Source organism: Schistocerca americana, unplaced genomic scaffold (assembly GCF_021461395.2).
Source record: "Schistocerca americana isolate TAMUIC-IGC-003095 unplaced genomic scaffold, iqSchAmer2.1 HiC_scaffold_117, whole genome shotgun sequence".
In the NCBI taxonomy this organism is placed as follows: Eukaryota; Metazoa; Arthropoda; class Insecta; order Orthoptera; family Acrididae; genus Schistocerca; species Schistocerca americana.
This window is the reverse complement of record NW_025725231.1, coordinates 162578-185006: the sequence shown is the minus strand read 5'-3', so window position 1 is coordinate 185006 and position 22429 is coordinate 162578. Positions and strand designations below refer to the sequence as shown.

The following is a 22429-nucleotide window of genomic DNA, read 5'->3' as shown; positions in this document are numbered from 1 at the left end:
CGGCTAACCAAAGACTACATATTATTGGCAGGACACTTAGAAAATGTAACAGACCTAGTAAGGAGACTGCCTACACTACACTCTTCCGTCCTCTCATAAAATACTGCTGCACGGTGTGGGACCTGTACCAGATAGGACTGACACAGTACATCGAAAAAGCTCAAAGTAGGGTAGCACGTTTCGTATTATGGTGAATTATGGGAGAGAGTGTCACAGAAATGATTCACGATTTGAGCTGCACGTCATTAAACGAAGGCGTTTTTCGTAGCGACGGAATCTTCTCACAAAATTCTAATCACCAACGTAATAATAGAGAATTATGAAGGTGGTTCCATGAAACCTCTGCCATGCACTTAAATGTGATTTGCTGAGTATCCATGTAGATATAGATGTAGATGCAGCGTGGTACAGATGGGCCCAACAACATGCCGAATGGATCGCTCAGGACTGCGTCACGTTCTCTTCACTGATGAGTGTCGCATATGCGTTCAACCAGACAATCGCCAGAGACGTGTTTGGAGGCAGCCCAGTCAAGTTGAATGCCTTAGACACACCAGCGGGTGCAGCAAGGTGGAGGTTCCCTGCTGTTTTTAGGCGGCATTATGTGGGGCCAACGTACGCCGTTGGTGATCATGGAAGGCGCCGTAACGGCTGTACGATATGTGAATGCCATCCTCCGACCGTTAGTGCAACCATATCAGCAGCATGTTCCTGAAACCCAACAAACTGCCATCTGCTGTCTCCTCCTACTGTCCCGTCAGCCTTACCTCGGTCTTCAGCAAGGTCCTGGAATCCATCCTTACCCGACACATCCACCAGCGTCTCCGCCAGCACCGCCTCCTTCCCACTACCCATTGTGGCTTTCGACCGTCCTTCTCTGCCGATGACCTTCTCCTTCACCTCACTCATCTCCTCTCCGAACAGCTCAACTCCCGCCAGTCCACCATCTTCCTCTCCCTCGACGTTGAGCGTGCTTACGACCGTGTATGGCATTCTGGTCTCCTCTTCAAGTTCCAAACATTCACTCTTCCTGATAACTATGTCCGTCTGATAGGGTCCTTTCTTTCCCAACGTCCTTCCTATGTCAGCATCCATAACACAGATTCCTGCACCTTCCACCCTTCTGCCGGTGTGCCCCACGGTTCCAACCTCTCCCCTCTTCTCTACCATCTGTATGTGGCAGACATGCCACTGCCTCCACCCCTTGTCCACCTTCTCAAGTACGCCAATGACACCGCCTTCCTTGCCCTCGCCCCCACCCTGCACCGCTCCCAGCACCTCCTCCAATCCCATCTTGACCGGTTCACCATTTGGTGCAACCAGTGGTTGCTCAAGGTCAATCCTTCCAAGAAGCAGGCGACCATTGTAGGCAAAGCCACCCCTTCCTTCCGTCTCCTCGACTTCTATATCACCATTTCTGGCTGTCCTATCACCCTCACCCCCACCCTCAAGTACCTTGTCGTCACCCTTGATCGTCTCCTCTCATGGACCCCCATCGCTGGACAATCCAAGCCGAGGCACGCTACCTCCTCCGTCTCCTCGAGCTCCTTTCTGGCCGCACATGGGGTCTGGCCCCCTGCACCATCCTCCACACCTAGAAATCCCTCATCTGCCCTATCCTCTGCTATGCCCCTCCAACCTTTTAGAAATCCCTTCAAATCCTAGAACGCCATGCGCTCTGCCTCGCCCATCACATCCATCTCCCCTCCCCCCATGCGGATCTTGTATGACCTTATTCCGTTCCCGCACTTCCTCCTTTTCCTCTAACCGACACGGATCCTCTACACCTCCCGTAAACTTGATCCCCCTCACCTGCTCGTCTCTGCCATCCTTCCCCACCCCTGTCCACTGCTGTACTGCTGTACCTGTATTCCCACATCCCACCTGCTCTCTATCTCTCCACTCTCCATACCTTCGCCCAGGGTGTCTTCCACCAACTCCCCCTCCCTGGTGATGCCATCATCCCCTGCATGTAACCCTCCTACCAACTTTGATCCTACCCTTCCACACCCTGTGTTTTTTTCCTGAGGGCACCCTATCTCCCTTCTCTCCTTCCTGCCCCCTCCTCTCCCTGAGCTTCCCCTATCCCCTACCTTGTTTCCTCCCCCTCCCATCTCCTCTGCCACTGGTATTTCCACCCTCCCCTCTCCCTCCTCTCCCACGTTTTCCCCTTCTGGCAGGTCCCTGGACTCGTACACGTAAAGTGAACATTCGCGCGCCGGAGATCTTCGCCAGTGTTTTGTGTGTGCCATTGTGTTAGTGATTCAGTCTTTCGTCATTTGTGCTCCTTCACTCACGTGCGCCGCTTCTGTCGTCTCTGTTAGTGCCAGAGTGCTACACTTGTGATCGACTTCATGTATTTTTAAATTTGTGTGTCTACTGGTGTCTATGCGCCGTGTTGTTTCGTTTTTCGATGTCTCCACTTGTAATAAATGTATTATCTATGGCCGAAGAGCGGCGTAGTATTACCGCTGCCGGCCTACCTTTGTATAAGGTGTCAAAATAACAATAAAGGAAAAAAGGCAAAGCCTGTGTCGTTCAGAAGTACGATGTAACGTTCCTTAGTCACGCAAGAGTGCTCGTCCCTAAGAACATCGCGTCCTACTTCTGAACTATACGGGCAATGCAATATCATTCTTTTCCAATGGCCGTTCTGTCATCACAGTCTAGTGAGGGTTCAGGGAATGGTTTAATATCTCGCCTGCAGGTTGCGTTCCTGATCGAAAATCGATTGTTGTGTGGGTGTACATGTTTGTGGATACAGGGAAAGAAACCAGGATCTTCAAGAACTGGCGATTTTCAACTTCCCCAGGCTACGCGCACGGAAACGTGCAGCTGCTGCTGCTGTTCCTGATCGCACAGCGAGACGAAATCTCCACGAGGGCTTAAAAACTCTTGCATACACACTGAGACTAGTGCACACACTTACGACACACATTCTCGTTTCACAGAAAACCACTTGTGAAGCCTTGATCTAAAACCTGCCTCGTGACAGCCTCGTCTTCTCCAGCGTCGAGGCACATTTTCATTTCCCCGGATGCGTGAATGAGCAACACATGCGATACTGGAGTGGCACGAAAACCCAAGAACTTCATGAGGAGCCCATGCCTACGGAACGTGTGACTGTCTGGTGGGCATTATCAAAAACTGACATTATTGGCCCATGGTTTTTCGAAGAGAATGGTAGGGCAGTTACGGTCTCTTTTGAGCGTTATGACCAGATGATTCAGACAGCTACTCTTCCATAACATAAAGAAATGTGTGTTGGGGATGTCTGATTCCAATAAGAAGGCGCCACAGATCACACAGAACGGACGTCAGTGACAATCGTTCGCGAACATTTCCCCGACCATTTCACGTCTTTGAAGGGCGATCTGCAGTCGCCAGAACGCTGGCCACGTTTAGCCCGCTGCGACTTGGCGCTGTCTTATGGGGCTACCTGAAACCCTTGGTGTGCACCAATCGGCCACAGACCCTGTGTAAACTGCAGAACCATATTCGTGCTGCTAATGCCAACATATAGAATTGCTGGATGCTGAAACGAAACTTCGATTTCGACTCTCCAGATGCACTGAGGAGGGCGGAGGCCACCTTCAGGATAAAAAAAGAAATGTAAAGAAAAGAGAATTAAACTGACATCTGCAATACTTTCTGCTTCATGATTTTTTTAAGGTAAGGAAGTTCCTGCGCCACATCCAGTACTATGAGGGTCATTCAGTACGTAATGCAAGACTTTTTTTTTCTGAAAGCACACTGCTTTGGTCAATATTCCAGTACACCAATCACGCGAAACTCTTTTCGCTACAAAAACTTATTTTTCAACATAATCTCTGTTCAGTCTGACGCCGTTACGTCACCTTAGTGGGACGGCCTGTAGGTCCACATATTACCACTCTAATGGTCAACGTCAGACCTAACATCTTCCTTCATCACTAACCTCGCTGTCCTCCACGTATTGCTTCTCATGGGGTGTATCCATTATTGGGCTAAACAGATGGAAGATGCGAGATCCAGGCTGTAGGGTGGACGAGCAAGAACAGTTCAATGAAGTTTTGGGAGCTCCTCTCTGGTACGCTGACTAGAGTGACACTTTGCTTGTTATGGAGATGGAGAATTTCGTTTGAATTTTTGTTGTGACGACACTCTGCAGGAGCCACAAACGTGTGCGGCCGGCTGCCATGTGGGATATCGGACAGGTCTGTGTGACCTTCTTGCAATGATGACTGGCGTCTCGCCCAAAGACTCATCGTGCTTTTGTTCAACGCCAGTTCTCCGTAGACATTCGGCAAGTGTCTACGAATATTTGCGGTGCTCTGGTTTCCCACCAAAAGAAACTCAATGACAGCTCTGCTCTTACAGACGCCGTTTTGAATGTTACATATACTGCTACCACCCACCGAAACTTCATGAAACCGTAGGGACTGAAGAGGGAATATTCCGTGACAAATTCTGCAATTTTTCAATCGAAACTGACCGTAAAAAACAGAATCCATTACTTACTGAACGCCCCTCGTATAAGCTGTCTTTCCAGTTGAAGTAATCAGTGACTCTCATACGATCTTTTTGAATTTATTTACGCTCCTTGCCATTATTAAACTGATAGCGTTCATTTAACGAATCTATTTAACAAGCCAGGTGGTCATGTACTGCACGAGCTACACACTACTGCGTACTCTCCCAGAATCATTTTGCCTTCAGCAAACGTGTTGATTCACTGAGAGTTGCTGCGCGATCGACACCCATTTATTGAGCACAAGATTACTAGCAGAGATTTTGTACGAATCTTTCAGGTTGTAGGAGGCAAGTTTACATCAGGATATTCGCAGCAGGTTATCGTCACTGAGTTTCCATTCACTGTTATTCTATTATTCAACATTCTCGATCTTAGCGTGGACAAGTACTGAAGCCAGTCGCAAGCCAGACATGTTCCTAGCACATGCGTCGTCTGTGAGATGAGACATTGCAGGACTTCGTAAATCAAATGATGGATTCACTGACAGGAAACTGTATTATTAAAGTATACCTAAACACTCGTTTGAATAACAGTTGTGCAACGTAAGAAGGGCCGTATCTATGGGCGAGGGGGGGGGGGGGGACTGGGTTATTTGTCCAGGACGGCAATTTCAAGGGGCGCCAAATTCATACTATTGAAGAAAAAACCTTGTTTTACAAAGCGACAGTCCACGTGTCGATTATTCATATGATTCTGAAACATATCCCTATTGATTTTCGAACATTCTAAGTTCATTTCTGAACGTATCATAAGTTGACTCAATGCGTGCATAGAGTACGCGATGTCTCTGGCAGGGGAATCCCCGTCGCATCCAGAAGTTAATAATTTTCCCGCAGACAAAAGGAGATGGGCCTGTATGAGCCGATCCCAATAAATGAGAACGGGTGAATACCAATCGCTGTTTTTATGTGGTTGATTAGGTGTGCAATTGATAAACCTTATTGTAACACTTAGCGACGTCCACAGATTCAGACAACCAGAGTGGAAATAAGCGACTAACAGCAACGTCAGGTAATGAAAATTACATATTATTACCCCGATGTATCCAAGAAAATGAAATTCTGAGAGCAAATTTTTGTTAGATTGCTACACTACTAAGGGCCAGTTGTACAGTCTCCAGTTAGCAGCAGCTTAATTCTATTCTCGGAATAGCGCGGAAAATGCTTTTTACGAACATGTAAAAAACGCCTAACCGGAGAATGGACGCGGGATAACTAAACAGGTGATACTGGCTGGGTTTGACAATGGTAGGAATAGTTACAGAAATAGTGATGATAAGATTGCTTGTTAGAACGAGTAAGGAGAAAAAACGAGAACATGACACAAATTAGATGGAAGAATACGACGATCTCAAATTTATACAAAAATTTCGTACTATACTACTTCTCGATCTCATGCTTGAGAAATTGGAGCTTATGAACGAAAAGTGAAACTCCTAATATAAAATTTGTGCTTGTAGTAAGCCTAATAGGCATTTGATATTCGTACTTTGTGAGTTATATTCTGTCGTGTTATTTATATAAATAAGGTAGATAAACATAACCATTTGTGACAAAACAGTCTCGACTATTTGGCGAGTGTTACAACTGCTGAAATATTAAAAAGACGTGTTTCGTTTTATCTAGCAGACACTGACAAAATAGACGTAATCAAATCGAGAAACCCCGCCAGTCTTGGGTACTACTCGTATTAACAGCTTTTTCAGTATTAGGCAACAAATTTTAATTTTTCATGTACCAAAACGTTTCACGAACTTCGATGGCGTAATACACATATCAAAAAAAGTTTTGCATCACCCTGGTTCCCAGAACTCCTGAAGATAGACGTTGACTGACTGTTCACAGATGTCACTAAACCCTCCAAAAGACGTAAACAACCATGCATGAGCAACGCCTATTAGACGGAAGGGGTCCGATAGCCGATAAGTTACAGCCATTCCACCAGGAAGGAGGTAAACGGCTCGTGTTGTCTGTAGTTCAGCCATGCCTACACGGCCAATACCGCGGTTAGATCGCGTCCGCATTGTTACTTTGTGCCAGGAAGGCAAGTGTCCAGGCGTCTCAGAGTGAACTGAAGCGATGTTGTTCGGACATGGAGGATGTAAAGACGAACTGTCGATGACATGCCTCGCTCAGGCCGCCCAAGGGCTACTACTGCAGTGGATGACTTCTACCTACGGATTACGGCTCGGAGGAAAGCAACATCACCATGTTGAATAATGCCCTTCGTGCAGCCACAGGACGTCGTGTTACGACTCAAACTGTGCGCAACAGGCGGCATGATGCGCAACTTCACTTCCGACGTCCATGGTGAGGTCCATCTTTGCAACCATAATACCATGCAGCCCAATACAGATGGGCCCAACAACATGCCGAATGGACCGCTCAGGGTTGACATCATGCTCTCTTCACCGATGGGTGTCGCATACGCATTCAACCAGACAATCGTCGGAGACGTGTTTGGAGGCAACCCGGTAAGGCTGAATGCTTTAGACACACTGTCCGGCGAGTGCAGCAAGGTGGAGGTTCCCTGCTGTTTTGGCGTGGCATTATGTGGGGCCGACGTACGCCGCTGGTGGTCATGGAATGCGCCCTAACGGCTGTACAATACTTGAATGCCCTTCTCCGACCGATAGCGCAACCAAATCCGTAGCATATTGGCGAGGCATTCGTCTTCACGGACGTCAATTCGCGCCCCCTATAGCGTCCCCAGTGCCATATTACGAAAATACTTAAAAACAATATTTATAAAGAAGACATTCATAATTTGTAAGAGATTTTTTTTTTTCATGTAGCCGTAAAATAATAATTTCTCTGTCCAAGTTTCAAATGCAAAGAAGTAATTTATGACAAAATGATCTAAAAAGGTGACAAGATACACTCTTTTGTTAATTTCTTAGTCGTCTTCATTACTTCTTCTCTTGTCTTTATGGTGTACAGACGGACATCTTGCGAGTGCTGGCAAATGTAAGCATATTTGTATGAGTTAAGCATATAATATACTGATTTAATATTATTGTGCACTTTTAATTTGTAAGAGGTGATCCCGATTTCATGTCCGCCTTCCTTGAATTAACCTGCATTCAAGTAATTTACAGCTCAACAATCGCAGCGACGCCATTACGTGGCGATATTAACTTATGAAAAATTAGCGGAAGCGGAAAACTCGCCCGCTATTTGCATAATATTAATTTTTCTCCACAGCCGCCCGACGTTGCAGAAATACTTAGCTTTAAGATTCTTATTTTCAGTACCATAGCCGAGACCCAGTGCCAGGACTCTGACTACAAGACAATGGTTAACGGAAGTAAGAAAAATACTCTCGCGCGTGTGTGGGCCGCAATTTTAATTAATAACTAAAGATTTCTTGCTTTAAAGTGAACTGACTAGCCGAGGAAATTAATATGAAACGTTTATTACATTGTTCAACTTAAATATCATTTTTATTAAGGCCCACCACGTAAGTCGGAAACAATAAAAAAATAATAATAACAATAATAATAATATATTAAATTACGACGGCCGACGGACGCGAGACCCCGTCGTGCACATCTTGTGAATGACTTCCTTCACGATAACGACATCGCGCGACTAGAGTGGCCAGACATGAACCCTATCGAACATGCCTGGGATAGAGTGAAAAGTGCTGTTTATGAACGAAGAGACACACCAACCACTCTGAGGGATTTACGCCGAATCACCGTTGAGGAGTGGGACAATCTGGACCAACATTGCCTTCATAAACTTGTGGATAGTGTGCCACGAAGAAGACAGGAATGCATCAATGCAAGAGGATATGTGCGCCATAGTAAAAATTGCTGTTTTGAAAAGCGCCACACCGCGAAGTGTAAAGCAGTCGCCCTCCATTGCTGGCGGTGGCGCCGCTGTGACAATCGCAGCTTTGGTGTCTCCCTCTGGTGGGAAAGGGGAAAGGTTGCCTGTTCACGTGCATTTAAGGGGCGCTATGAGCTCGGAAGGGAGTCAGTCAGTCAGTCTGAGGCAGTTGGTCAGCCAGGGCAGTCTGTCAGTCTGGGCGAGTCTGGTCAGTTGGTCAGACAAGTTAGTCTGGGCCTGTCTCTCGTCCGCATTGGTGAGGGGGTCAGTGTCTGTCTGTCGTCCGGAGTGCTAGTATGCGTCAGGCCGCCAGCCTGCTCGGGTTTGTTCAGGTAATGGGCACTGGCGGTTGGATCGATCGGTTGGTCGGTCGCGCACTGAGACACGAGGTGACTACTGGTACGTCTTGAGCGTCGTCGCATGTGAGGTCTCCACGTGAGTCGAGTGGTCCGCGGCGTATAGCGAGGGGTAGTGGCTTCGCGGTTCACACGAGAGCAACAGGAGTCAACCCACGACATCGGTCTGGCCGTGGCGAGCTGCGACGCCGTGAGATGGGAGATCGGCGCGCCTTCCTGCGTCCGTTGAAGCGGCTGGCAGTGGCGGCAGGTCTTGGCCAGAAATCGCAGTTATTAGAAGTTAAGTGATTGGTGATATGTTGTTTCAGTTACTTGTTAAATTCTGCTTGTGTTCTTGGTCAGTCTCTGGTCCCCAGCTCGCTCGTCTGTCTCTCGTCCGCATTTGTTAGGCAGTTGGAGTCTGTCTGTCTGACTGTCGGTCTACCGTACGTTAATAGCTGCCTGTGTAATGTTTGTCGGATTCGGTGTTAACGAATTTATTGCTTAAAGGCCGAATTCTTGAAATATGTTTTTATCTTGCCTATCATCTTGCGAGGTGGTGTAAGTGTAATGTGGAGCATGTTGTACATTTTATGTAGTTCTGCATTTTATGGGTTTTATTTAAATAGTCATTTTAGGTTATACCATTTCCATCCCCCTTACGGAGGGCATAGTTTACGTGTTTGTGTGAGTTGTTAAAAAAATTTTGTTTAAAGTAATCTGGTGTGTTGCAGATTTGCACCAGTGTACTCTTTCAGAGGTTGTTGTGAGCGGTCATGACTACGGCCGTGTTGAGAGTGAGCAGGCAAGCTTCTCAGCCCGAAGGCTCACACTGTTAATATTGCTCTCTCTGCCTCTAAATAAAATTGTAACTTGATATTGCGAAGGTGCTTTCTGATTATAATTTTAAATCTGTTTTGAAAAAAGCTTTTAGGAATAAAATTCACATTTGTTAAAAGTATTTTCATTTTTCATCAGTTACTTCCTGGCGACTACTTCCACGCTCACCTAGTGTGACTAAATGTGTCAATGTTCTTGATGAATCGCTAATAAATAAAGTAAATTCTATAAGAAAATATTTTGAAAGTTAAATTTTACGGTTCATTGCTGGTAGCAGAGCGTGGTTACGATCCACGAACCTCTGGCTTATGCGCCCAGCACGCTTCCACAGCATGCATCAATGCAAGAGGACGCGCTGCTGGGTATTAGAGGTATCGGTGTGTACAGCAATCGGGACCACCACCTCTGAAGGTCTCGCTGTATGGTGATGCAATGTGTGGTTTCCATGAGCAATAAAAACGACGGGAATGATGTTTACGTTGATCTGTATTCCAATTTTCTTTACAGGTTCCGGTAATCTGCGAACTGAGGTGATGCAATTTTTTTTTATATATGTGTAGATTCTTTCTCAGAAAGGAAAGCACGCCGTGAAAGCTGTAGCGAGATGAGAGAGAGAAATGCTTGGACCTAAGGATTGATGAAATGTGTAGTGTCTTGCTTCTCTCATGTCTTTATTGCGATGAAGTTGTGGCACTGCACTGTGGCACACTTCAGACCAAATAAGGTGTTTTACATTTCGCCGAATATATATTTTTTATATATCATACTCTTCAGAAAGATGTGCGCTATTTTTGAAAATTCGATTTGTTTAAATTTGTGGCGGTCTATCTCAAACTCTCGAGGGGGAGGGTGGGGAGCGGGAAGTCGCCAATATCACGTCTTGGCTTTGGTCCCAAAATATCGTAGATCCGGGGCTGAAGGTAAGTCTGACCTGTATTAGCGTCTTCTTGACATTGGGTCAGGTAACGTTAAATTAAATCTTTTGTGGATAAATGTTCATACATTGTAAGTGGAGAATTTAATGAGGGCCGTTTTCTATAGGTAGTATAAAACGTTACAAATCACTTGGTACGAGGGGTAGTAACAACTGTAATCATGCATTTCGAACGATGAAAACGGCAGGAGATGAGTGAAAATGGTTTACTAATCGCGACTAGTTTCATGACATTACAGTGTTGTCTTCAGGTAACAAACTGTTGACACTCTAGTAAAAAAGTCCTTAAAATCTTCGTATGGGTGAAGAAAAGAAGTCTTCAGACTTGCTGAACAAGATTTTGCACAATTGTCAAGAAAAACACGACCAGTGGTATTGTAGAAAGGCGTTTCCCAGACATACGTGATACGTATTCTCAGGAAAAGCGGCCGTCTCGGAGGCAGGTCTTTCTACGGTTGATTTCGGCACACCAACACAAGACTCAGAGCACATTTATTACTTTATCAAGTTTTTTTCCGTAATAAATCACGTTCAGAAACAACAGCACCCTTCAAAAAGTCAGTTATAGAAGGAGAAATGACTTACACTACCCACCACTAATCCATACTGTACTACAGAAAGGAATTAGGTCTTTGACGTCATAGCCAGCAATGTAAAGAATTTTATACTAAATAAAATTAACATCAAACGCTGTCTGAAATCGTATCCGCTTGAGTTGTTAATAATCCTTGTGTGTGTGTGTGTGTGTGTGTGTGTGTGTGTGCGTGGGCACGTGCGTGTTGTTTTAGAGAGATGGGTGCGAGATGGACAATACAAAAAAAGTGTATTGAGACAGTTAAGAAGACAACCGCACAAATGGTCAGCAAGTTGTCTTGTTTCTCGGCGAGAACATGCATTACAGCTGCAAAAGTGACTCTCTCCACATCGTAGCGAGAGGTCGAAATTACAGTGCACAGACCATGAAAGTAATTAAACTAAACTCTCACGAAAGGAGTTTTGTTACATTCCATGCAAGAAAGTATCCATAAACTTCAGCTGGTACGAGTAATGTGTTTTTCTCTGTTCATATCTCTAGTTCAAACTGACATCGTTTTCCTTACACATTAGCGTCTGCCTCCAGTTTCAGTTTCAGGATCTGATAATTTGCAGGAGCGGTGCTTAACGCCAGAAAGGCGTCAAACTGATTAATTTCGAACATATTCCTTTTCTTATTGCCGTTCCTCAAAGTCATCGTAAACGAGTTTCACAAAGCATGACATTGAATAAAACTATATGGAGCTGTTCTAGATGTTCCAGTATGAACAGTAGCCCTCTAAGTATCACTTTAATGGATATTTTGCATGCAGTTTGTCATCCACGCTTCTGAAGATACGCTCCATCCAGAGTGGATACTTGCCGGAGGCACAGGCTTCTTGTTGATGCCCATGGGGTACCAGATGTACTCAAAGACGGCCGGGAAGTTAGTCAGCAAGTAGTCGAATGGCTTGGTGAAGGTCAGGTCGTAAAACTTAAGCCATCCACCAGTACTGCCCCACTTGTAAACGGTGATCTCCATCTGCAACGACACCACAGAAAATCATCAGAGAACTGTTCACGAAAACTTTCTCAGTGCAGCTCACTTGCAGACAATTTTAGAGGAAATTAAATGGGATCAAGTGCAAACATTTTCAGCTTTTTCGAAAGCACGCCAGATTGCGTACAGGGAGAAAGCAAATGGTAGGTTTAAAGAAATTGTTGTATCAATCTCTAAGCGAAGAGAAAAGATTTCCATTTCGATTATACTTTCTTAAACCAAGACACGGAAAGGTGTCTACTATTGTGCAGTTTCAGTTGTCTGCAGACATTCATCAGAAAGGAGATATGTAACAGATAATTCTCAGATATCCAGAATAATTTGGAAGGAAAACGTATATCACTCTGTAGAGGAATACTTGTGAATCATTCAAAGCCTTTCGTCAGCTGACTTGAACATACGTTTGCTGCTGAAGAGAAAAATCTATTGACATCGAACTGCACTAGAAGGTGACTGATAGGGTTGCTTCACCGTGGTAAATACCTACGAGAAACGGTAACAGACTGCTTCCTAGTGTTATATTAAGACCCACAAACGGTATTCATTGGTTCCAACAGATATGTGTAAACTGATATACAGAGCGAAGCTAAGACAGACACTTTATTTAAGTGAAATAAAATAGATGAACTAAAGTTAAGCAATATTGTACTATAGTAAAATAAATGTCGTGTGACTAGGGCCTCCCGTCGGGTACACCGTTCGCCGGGTACAACTCTTTCAATTTGATGCCACTTCGGCGACTTTCGCATCGATGGGGTTGAAATGATGATGGTCAGCACAACACAACAACCACTGCCTGAGCTGAGAACATCTCCGACCCAGCTGGGAATCGAACGCAGGCCTTTAGGATTGATATTCTGTCACGCTGACCACTGGGGCCGACTGTAGTATAGTAATACGAAATTGAGCAATAGTGTGCAATAACGATACCAACATGATCTGCATTTCAGACAAATATATCAATTTTGAGAATTCCTGTGTGAAAAAGTTTGCTTTGGGATAGAAAGTATTCTCCACACAAAATATTTAAGTTGCCATTAAAACATTCTCATGATCAGAATAAACAGAACACCTTGAACGACTAGTGAAAGCACATTCACAGGACATCTACATTAATTAATATGACCTGCATAGATGATAAACAGTCCAGTCACCTCGGTTCAGCATGCATCCTGTTGCCTAGTAGCCACAGGGACTACGATGGGGCCTGATTCCTTCTTCCATGTGTGATGGCATCGACACGCTTAACCCGCGAATGGCGTCCTGTGGTATAGGCATCATGCTGTATTCACCTGGTTCCAAGGTTCATCTGTGGTGGTTGGCATTGGTTCACAGCACTGCCACCAAAAAGGCACGTGTTCGTGCAGCAGTGTGCGGTCATGCATTGTCATGCTGGAAAGCAGCATTTGGGGACAGGCCGCGGGATGTCATTCACGTAGGTCACACTGGTCACAGTGCCCTTGACACACTCCTGTCTCTACGTCTAATCAGACTTTTCTGTATGACCCTAATCTGTGGCGAAAAGGTATTTACTCCACAGAATAATATAAAACCAAAAGAAGTAGATGAAGTTATAACCGAATCGCCACTGCTCAATACTTTAGCAATGACGATTAGACACAAGGTTCGGTTAATTTTACATGTTTTTGTTACGTAAACTAATTTTTAATAAACAGTAGTTAGTGGGAAATTTGGAAAAAAGGTTTTCAAAGTATGTCATTAATCAAAATAAGCAACGGTCGTCAATTCCTCACCACAACAGGAATAATTAAATAGAAACTGAACTTTATACACGTGAGCAGTCTTGGGTAAGAATCAATTACAGTACGATTGTCTATTGGCTGTGGATAGAAACTTTTGTTATGTTAGCCACCGTAATACTGACTGTTGTAATTGTAGCAAGCAGGAAGATTGTGTGAATTTGCTCATTGGTAAGGACTGTTGTAAATTGTGCCACAAGGTATAAATTAGAAACTACGCTTTGACAGTGAAATTCAGTGTCCACATTAAGCAAAGTTTTACTAGAAATTTTTGATTGTGAAAGTTACTCTATTTTCAGCAAATGAATTAATAATGGCTTTTGCATCATTCTATTTCTGACATTTGTCATACTGCAGCCAAAGATTTCATTATTACATAATTGTCCAAAAGTTTTCATAATCTAATAAATTATGTTAACTTCGTTTTCAGTTCATTTTCTGACTATCTCGGTTCGTACAAAGGGATACGATGGGTATTATGATACTTGGATAACGACGTATGAAAATTATTTGTGTCACAATATGCACGAAAACGGTGTTATTTAAGCAATAAAGTTCGAAGTCCGCTGGTAAGCCTGTTACACTTCCAGTTATAAAAAGTCTAGGTCAACATTACTTTCTGATGCCGTTGGTTTGTCGAGCGGCGTTATTCAGCGGTAAAATAGGGCACAGATAGATCTTCTTGCCATACCATAGCCAATAACAAGGGCCCACAGTACTCTTGATGTTAAGCGAATTACTCTTGCTGCATTTGTGCTGTGCCCAATAAATGCCATACACGTAGCTTGCCCATATTAAACATCTGCCAAAACAACCGTTTCAGTTTTCACTGCTCCGCACTTGGGAAACAGATTTTTTGCCTCCGCACTTTTGCATAGCCACACTGGCGAATACACACAACCGGCGACACCAATCGTCTCCTCGCAACTCCCGACTTCTGCTTCTTTTTGGCGCGCTCGCACGCCCAGCGATAATGCATTTACAATTTATTACGCTCTTTCACAGTAGCTTTTCCCTGACTAGGCCAGCGTGTCTACTTACAAAATGTTAACGTTCCATGCGTATTATGTTTCTAAAATAACAAAGAACATTTGCAACTTGACAACATATTTACAAGAATAATATGCAGCACAGCTAATGATACATGGGAAAACACGTAGAAAACGTATGACCACACAGAGAGTTGTGGTGTTATACCCTGTACATGCACCAAATGTGGCTTGTGGTTGTAACCAACAGCACGCCACACCATAAGGCCTCGAACTGGGGCTGTATGCCTCGTGCGAATGCAGTCACTGTGACGCCGCTCCCCCTGTGTATGGTGAACCAAAATGAGGGCATCGTTCTCAAACAAACAGAACCTGCATTCGGCGGAAAACACTATATGATGCTATTCCTGTCCCCAGTGACGTCTTTCCATACACCATTGCTGTCTAGCATGTTTATACACGTTCGTCAATGGCAGGTGGAGAAGTGGACGACGCGCAAGTGTATCCCGTGCCGTAACAAAACAAACGGCGACGGACTGTCACCCCTGGCAGTGTACGGTGTGTTCCACTGTTCCACTGTTGCGGCACAGCCGAAGATCACACAGATCTGTCCTGGAATGCCATTTGGATGACGCGTCTATCTTCTCAGGGAGTTGGCTGGATTGTGTGACCTGGCCCATCTCGTCGTGTTCTGCACACACCCGTTGCACTGCCGACACACTTGGTCCCACAAGAGCAGCAATTTCCCCGATGGACGCATCACATTCTCTCATGTGAATAATGCACCCTCTTTCAAACTCACTCATTTGACGGTACACTACGCGCATAAGCCTCTTAGCCATCCTGCACGTCTGCTCGAGTCGCACTGACCCATTGTCTTCGGTTTGCAGCGACAACGAGAGCCACAGGCGCATGTTACCGGTAGGTGGTGTTGCGCCGTGATGTCGATGTTGACCTCGAACCCCCGGGCCGACATTTTTCAAATGCTTACCACTTCTGCAAAAAAATGGTTCAAATGGCTCTGAGCACTATGGGGCTTAGGTCATCAGTCCCCTAGAACTTAGAACTACTTAGACCTAACTAACCTAAGGACATCACACACATCCATGCCCGAGGCAGGATTCGAAGCTGCGACCGTAGCGGTCGCGCGGTTCCAGAGTGAAGCGCCCAGAACCGCTCAGAAACACCGACCAGCCCACTTCTGCAGAACGTACTAATGCACATGTGGTGTGAATATGAAACGTCCTATCTCTAGTCGTTTAAAGTGTTCTGTTTTATTTCTGAACATGGATGTAAATTATTTTACTCATGTAACATTTCTAGTATGTCTCTTTTAATTTTAGATACGTTTCCTCTTCTCGATGATATCTTATTTTTTGTTTTCTACGAAATGCTTCGGATTTTATTATTACAGGACTTTTATATCGTCTTGGAAATACATACACTTCACTGGTTAGAGATTGCATTGTTAAGTACTCTACTGACCATTAAAATTGCTACATCACGAAGATGACGTGCTACAGACGCGAAATTTAACCGACAGGAGGAAGATGCTGTGATAGGCAAATGATTAGCTTTTCAAAGCATTTACACAAGGTTGGCGCCGGTGGCGACATCTACAACGTGCTGACATGAGGAAAGTTTCCAACCGATTTCTCATACGCAAACAGCAGCTGACCGGCGTTGCCTGGTGAAACGTTGTTGTGATGCCTCGTGTAAGGAGGAGAAATGCGTACCATCACGTTTCCGACTTTTATAAAGGTCGGATTGTAGCCTATCGCGAATGCGGTTTATCGTATCCCGACATTGCTGATCGCGTTGGTCGAGAACCAATGACTGTTAGCAGAATATGGAATCGGTGGATTCAGGAGGGAAATACGGAACGCCGTGCTGGATCCCAACGGCCTCGTATCACTAGCAGTCGAGATGACAGGCATCTTATCCGCATGGCTGTAACGGATCGTGCAGCCTCCTCTCGATCCCAGAGTCTACTGATGGGGATGTTTGCAAGGCAACAACCATCTGCACGAACAGTTCGACGACGTTTGCAGCAGCACGGACTATCAGCTCGGAGACACTGCCTGCGGTTACCCTTGACGCTGCATCACAGACAGGAGCGCCTGGTGTACGCAACGTCGAACCTGGGTGCACGAATGGCTTAACGTCATTTTTTCAGATGAATCCAGGTTCTGTTTACAGCATCACAATGGTCGCATCCGTGTTTGGCGACATCGCGGTGAACGCACATTGGAAGCGTGTATTCGTCATCGCCATACTAGAATATCACCCAGCGTGATGGTATGGGGTGCCATTGGTTACACGTCTCGGTCACCTCTTGTTCGCATTGACGGCACTTTGAACAGTGGACGTTACATTTCAGATGTGTTACGACCCGTGGCTCTACCCTTTGTTCGATCCCAGCGATACCCTACATTTCAGCAGGATAATGCACGATCGCACGTTGCAGCTCATGTACGGGCCTTTCTGGATACAGAAAATGTTCGTATGCTACCCTGGCCAGCACATTCTCCAGATCTCTCACCAACTGAAAACGTTTGGTCAATGGTTGCCGAGGAACTGGCTCGTCACAATACGCCAGTCACTACTCTTGATGTCTGTGGTATCGTGTTGAAGCTGCATGGGCAGCTGTACCGGTTCACGCCATCCAAGCTCTGTTTGACTCAATGACCAGGCGTATCATGGCCGATATTACGGCCAGAGGTGGTTGTTCTGGGTACTGATTTCTCAGGATCTATGCACCCAAATTGCGTGAAAATGTAATCACATGTCAGTTCTAGTATAATATATTTGTCCAATGAATACCCGTTTATCATCTACATTTCTTTTTGGTGTAGCAATCGTAATGGCCAGTAGTGTAATATTGTAACCCTTAGTGTTCGCTGATGTTAAGTACAACATTGGCAAAGTTTTTCCTGTATTCTTCTACCACTTGCTTGCCAGGATTAATAAGAGCATTATCTGTTGATGAATATTAATAGTTTAGGTACACTGTTGCCTATGCAGGATTTGACTGTGTAACAGAATGGATTATGTTTCTAATATGTTGTAACTGTATACTGTATATGTGTCCAATATTTTAAAAATATTTCTCCAATTTCCCAGTTCTTTTTCGGCAAGTCCTCTTGTGGAACTCTACTTCTGCTTGTGTGTGTCAAGCTACACCTAAGTAAACGTGGGCGCTTGTGTGTAGGGGAGCAGCCCACATTCAGGACCAGGTACGTACAGCTGCCATTCCTCAGACAGTGACGAGTGTAGCTGACGGCAGTGTGGGGGAGGCTTGGCTCGGATGACGACATCATGCATCTCCCCATCAAGAGAGCCTAATCGCTTTCCTGAAAACAGGTTTGTCAGACAGCTTCTACGCCAACAGGTACACACATTGTGTGATCAGATGTATCCGGACACTCCCAAAAACTTACGTTTTTCATATTAGGTGCATTGTGGTACCAAGTACTGCCACGTACTCCACAACAGCGACCTGAGTAGTCATTACACATCCTGAGGGAGCGGAATAGGGCGCTCTGTGGAACTCGCAGCCTTCGAACGTGGTCAGGTGATTGGGTGTCACTTGTGTCATACAACTATATGGGAGATTTCCACACTCCTAAACGTCCCTAGGTCCACTGTTTCCGGTGTGATAGTGAAGTGGAAACGTGAATGGACACGTACAGCACAAAAGCGTACATGCCGAACTCATCTGTTCACTAACAGAGACCGCCGACAGTTTAAGAGGGTCGTAATGTGTAATAGGCAGACATCTATCCAGGTCATCACACAGGAACTGCAAACTGCATCAGTATCCACTAAAAGTATTATGACAGTTAACCAAGAGGTGAGAAAACGAATTTCATGGTCGAGTGCCTGCTCATAAGCCACAAATCACGCTGGTAAATGCCAAATCACGCCTCGCTTGGTGTAAGGACCATAAACATTGCACCATTGAACAGTGGAAAAACGTCGTGTGTAGTGATGAATCGCGGCACACAATGTGGCGATCCGATGGCGGGGTGTGAGTACAGCGAATGCCCGCCGAACATCATCTGCCAGCGTGTGTAGTTCCAACACCGAAATTGGGGTGCGATGGTGTTATTGTGTGGTCGTCTTTATCACGGTGGGTGCTCGCACCCCTTGTTGTTTTGCGTGGCACTATGACAGCACAGGCCTGCATTCATGTTTTAAGCACCTTCTTGTTTCCCACTGTTGAAGAGCAATTCGGGGATGGCGATCTCATCTTTTAACACGATCGAGCACCTCTTCATAAAGCACGGCCTGTGGCGGAGTGGTTACACGACAATAACATCCCTGTAATGGACTGACCTGCACAGCGTCCTGACCTGAATCCTACAGAACACGTTTGGGATGTTTCGGAACGCCAACTTCGTGCCAGGCCTAACCGACCGCCATCGATACCTCTCCTCAGTGCAGCACTCCGTGATGAATGAGCTACCATTCCCCAAAAAACCTTCCAGCACCTGTTTGAACGTATGCCTGCGAGGGTGGAAGCTGTCATCAAGGCTAAGGGTGGTCCAACACCATATTGAATTCCAGCAGTACTGATGTAGGGCGTCACAAATTTGTACGTCATTTTCAGACAGGTGTCCGGATACTGTACCTAGGTCTTCCAATCTTAGCCCAGTATAACACCTTGGGATTACACTTTTCAACTCCTGCTAAATTCACAAGATTTTCTTGGAAGCCGGCCAAGCAGACAGCAGAAAGCGGAAAATACACCTATATGTAGGAGTACAAATCACACTCAGTTCTTACCAGACATTAAAATGAAACAACCAATTAGTATGTATCCCAGATCCGCCATCTTGTCAGAATTCATAGAAGCAACACAGCTTCGTCACCAGAACACGTGAACAGTTTCATCATCATTTGCAGCAAGCTGACACAGCTCCATCAGCTTTCACATTAAATTCACATAGCTTCATCAGCAGAATACACAGTCGTGCGCACACACACACACACACTCACACACACACACATACCCGCCCACACACACACACACACACACACACACACACACACACACACACACACACACATGCACGCACACACATACTGATCTCCTAATCGCGACCCAGTATTTTACCAGCCATCAAGCTAGACTGCTTCTCCTCCAAGATTTTTTTCGCACATGAAAACAAAACAGGCAATTAGTGTGTATCCCAGAGTTGCCCATTTTCTTATTTGCAAGATGATTAATTTCCTATGTTTGTTTCCCACTTGCTTGAAGGCAAAATGCACTAATCATATTGTCATTCCTATGTCTGAAATGTCTGTACTAATTATGAAAATATTCATACTAGGCGTGCAACCTACCGGTTAAGATAGACATAACGCCTCAAACACGACTGTGAGCTCTCAGGTTAAGAGTTACGACGTCATTTCCACGTCTAAACTGTCTGTATTATTAATCGAAGTAAATAAAGACATTGACACTACTTTTTGTATGTCAATCTCTGTGATTCAAGACCTGAAGGACTACAGCCGTTCACTGTTGTAAAAAAATGGAGCATCTACAACCATCCTTATGACAACATTTATTGTATGGCTACCAGTTTCGGCGCTTTAGGGCATCATCTTCAGGCCACACCTGATGTTGAAAGGGTTAACACCAACCATATATACGACGCATCAGTGGCCAACATAACTGCTTTACACAGACTACCTGTAACTACCATGCTGCCTCTATAACCATTCGTAGTCAGCTCTAACAGTTGATGGTTGGAGATACATCACAGTTACAGGTAGTCTGTGGAAACCAGTTATGTTGGGCACTGACGCATCGTGTATACAGATGGTGTTATCTCTGACTGCCAACTCTGGCAGTTGATTGTTGGAGAGACATCACAGTTACAGGTAGGCTGTGTAAACCAGTTATGTTGGCCATTGATGCATCATGTATATGGATGGTGTTATCTCTGACAGTCAACTCTGATAGCTGACTGTTGGAGAACAACTCCACAGTTACAGGTAGTCTGCATAAACCAGCAATGTTGGCCACTGATGCATCGTGTATGCAAATGGTGTTAACCCCATCAGCATCAGCTAACGCCTGAAGATGGTGCGCTGAAGTGCCAAAACTAGTAGCCATACAATAAATAACATCATAAGGATGACTGTAGCTGTTTCATTCAATTACGAAATTGATACTATTGGTGTAGCTTATGGGTTAACGCACAGGATGACAATTATTGAACTATATGAAAGAAATGTAAATTAGTTACGAACTGCGGCGTGCACACGCTTTATTCAACATGTAAACGTCACCACAGATGTGCGGATTTAGGTTATGACGAGTTCGACATGCATGCCATCATTGGCGATGATGTGGCGCAGACGAATACTGAAATTCGGCATGATCCGCTGAAGTGTCGGAACATCGATGCTGTCGATGTACTCCTGAATGGCTGTTTTCAGCTCAGCAATGGTTTTGAGGTTATTGTTGTACATCTTGTCTGTAAAATAGCCCCACAAAAAGGAATCACATGTGTTCAGATCTGGAGAATATGGTGGCCAATCAAGGCCCATGCCAGTGGATTCTGGAAGCGCCAGAGGCTGAAAGCGGCCCAAAAGTGCTCCTCAGGGACATCAAACACTATACTGCTTCAACGGGTTCGAGCTCTTGCATGAACCACATTTTGTCAAAATCAGATTCACTTAGGATAATGGGGATGAAATCTTCTTCCACGTTCCTTTCGGTAGTGACCGTCCAATCTAGAAATATCGCATCGACTATGCCGTGACTGGACATTGCACATCACACAGTCACCCGTTGAGGGTGAAGAAACTTGGTGAACGGTGGTTCGAAATGCGCAGCGCGCCACGGATAAAGGCTGGCGGGAGCAGTATTATGCTACAGGAGACATTTTCGTGTGCTTGCATGGGACCTGTGCTAGTAACTGAAGACACGCTGACAGCTGTGAATCACTTGCACCCCTTCATGCCTGATGTGTCCCCCGACGGCGATGTCATCTTTTAACAGTCTGACTGTCAATGCCTAGGAGCTAGAACTGTCCTCCAGTGGTTCGAGGAGCACTTTAGTGAATTCACGTTGACGTCTTGGAGACAAAATTCGTCTGATAAGAATCCCACCTTAGTCGTTATCGGGCGCCAACACAGAATACGCAAATCAGCCGCCGTTATTGTGTGAATTGCATTACCTGTGTGTAGACATCTAATGCCATAGTTTAGTTTAGTTTGGTTATGTCATGTTCTGTAGATCATTTTCGCGCCTATTTTATCAATATGATGTGGAACAAGTCAGATTACAAGATATATATGCACTCATGAATAGTGCTAATATTAATATTACTGAAATTTTGGTTCTACACATGCAACTACATTTAGAGGTAAAAATTTTATTTATGTATTTTTTTACCGGTTCTGAAACAGAAACTCGTCCATAGAATATAGGGAGTGGTCCAAAAAAATGATTTTAAGCTAGGTTTAAGAGTTGATCTGCTACTTGCCAGACACTTTATGCTGTTGAGCAAATGATCAAAGATTTTTGTTGCTGAATAATGTACTCCTTTTTGAGCAACTGACAGCTTCAATAACAGATAGGTAAGGACACTTTTCCCTCTAGTGTTGTACGTATGAACATCATTGTTCTTCGCTAA

At 44.9% G+C, this 22429-nt stretch overlaps 1 protein-coding gene across 1 annotated transcript in view; it reads right to left on the bottom strand.

Annotated features, from left to right (window-relative positions):
* Positions 1–22429, bottom strand: part of LOC124562660 — a 114565-nt gene that overhangs the window by 34993 nt on the left and 57143 nt on the right. The window contains exon 3 of the mRNA XM_047130949.1: positions 11852–12010. Coding sequence (XP_046986905.1) covers positions 11852–12010 — 159 coding nt within the window. The remainder of the gene's footprint in view (positions 1–11851; positions 12011–22429) is intronic.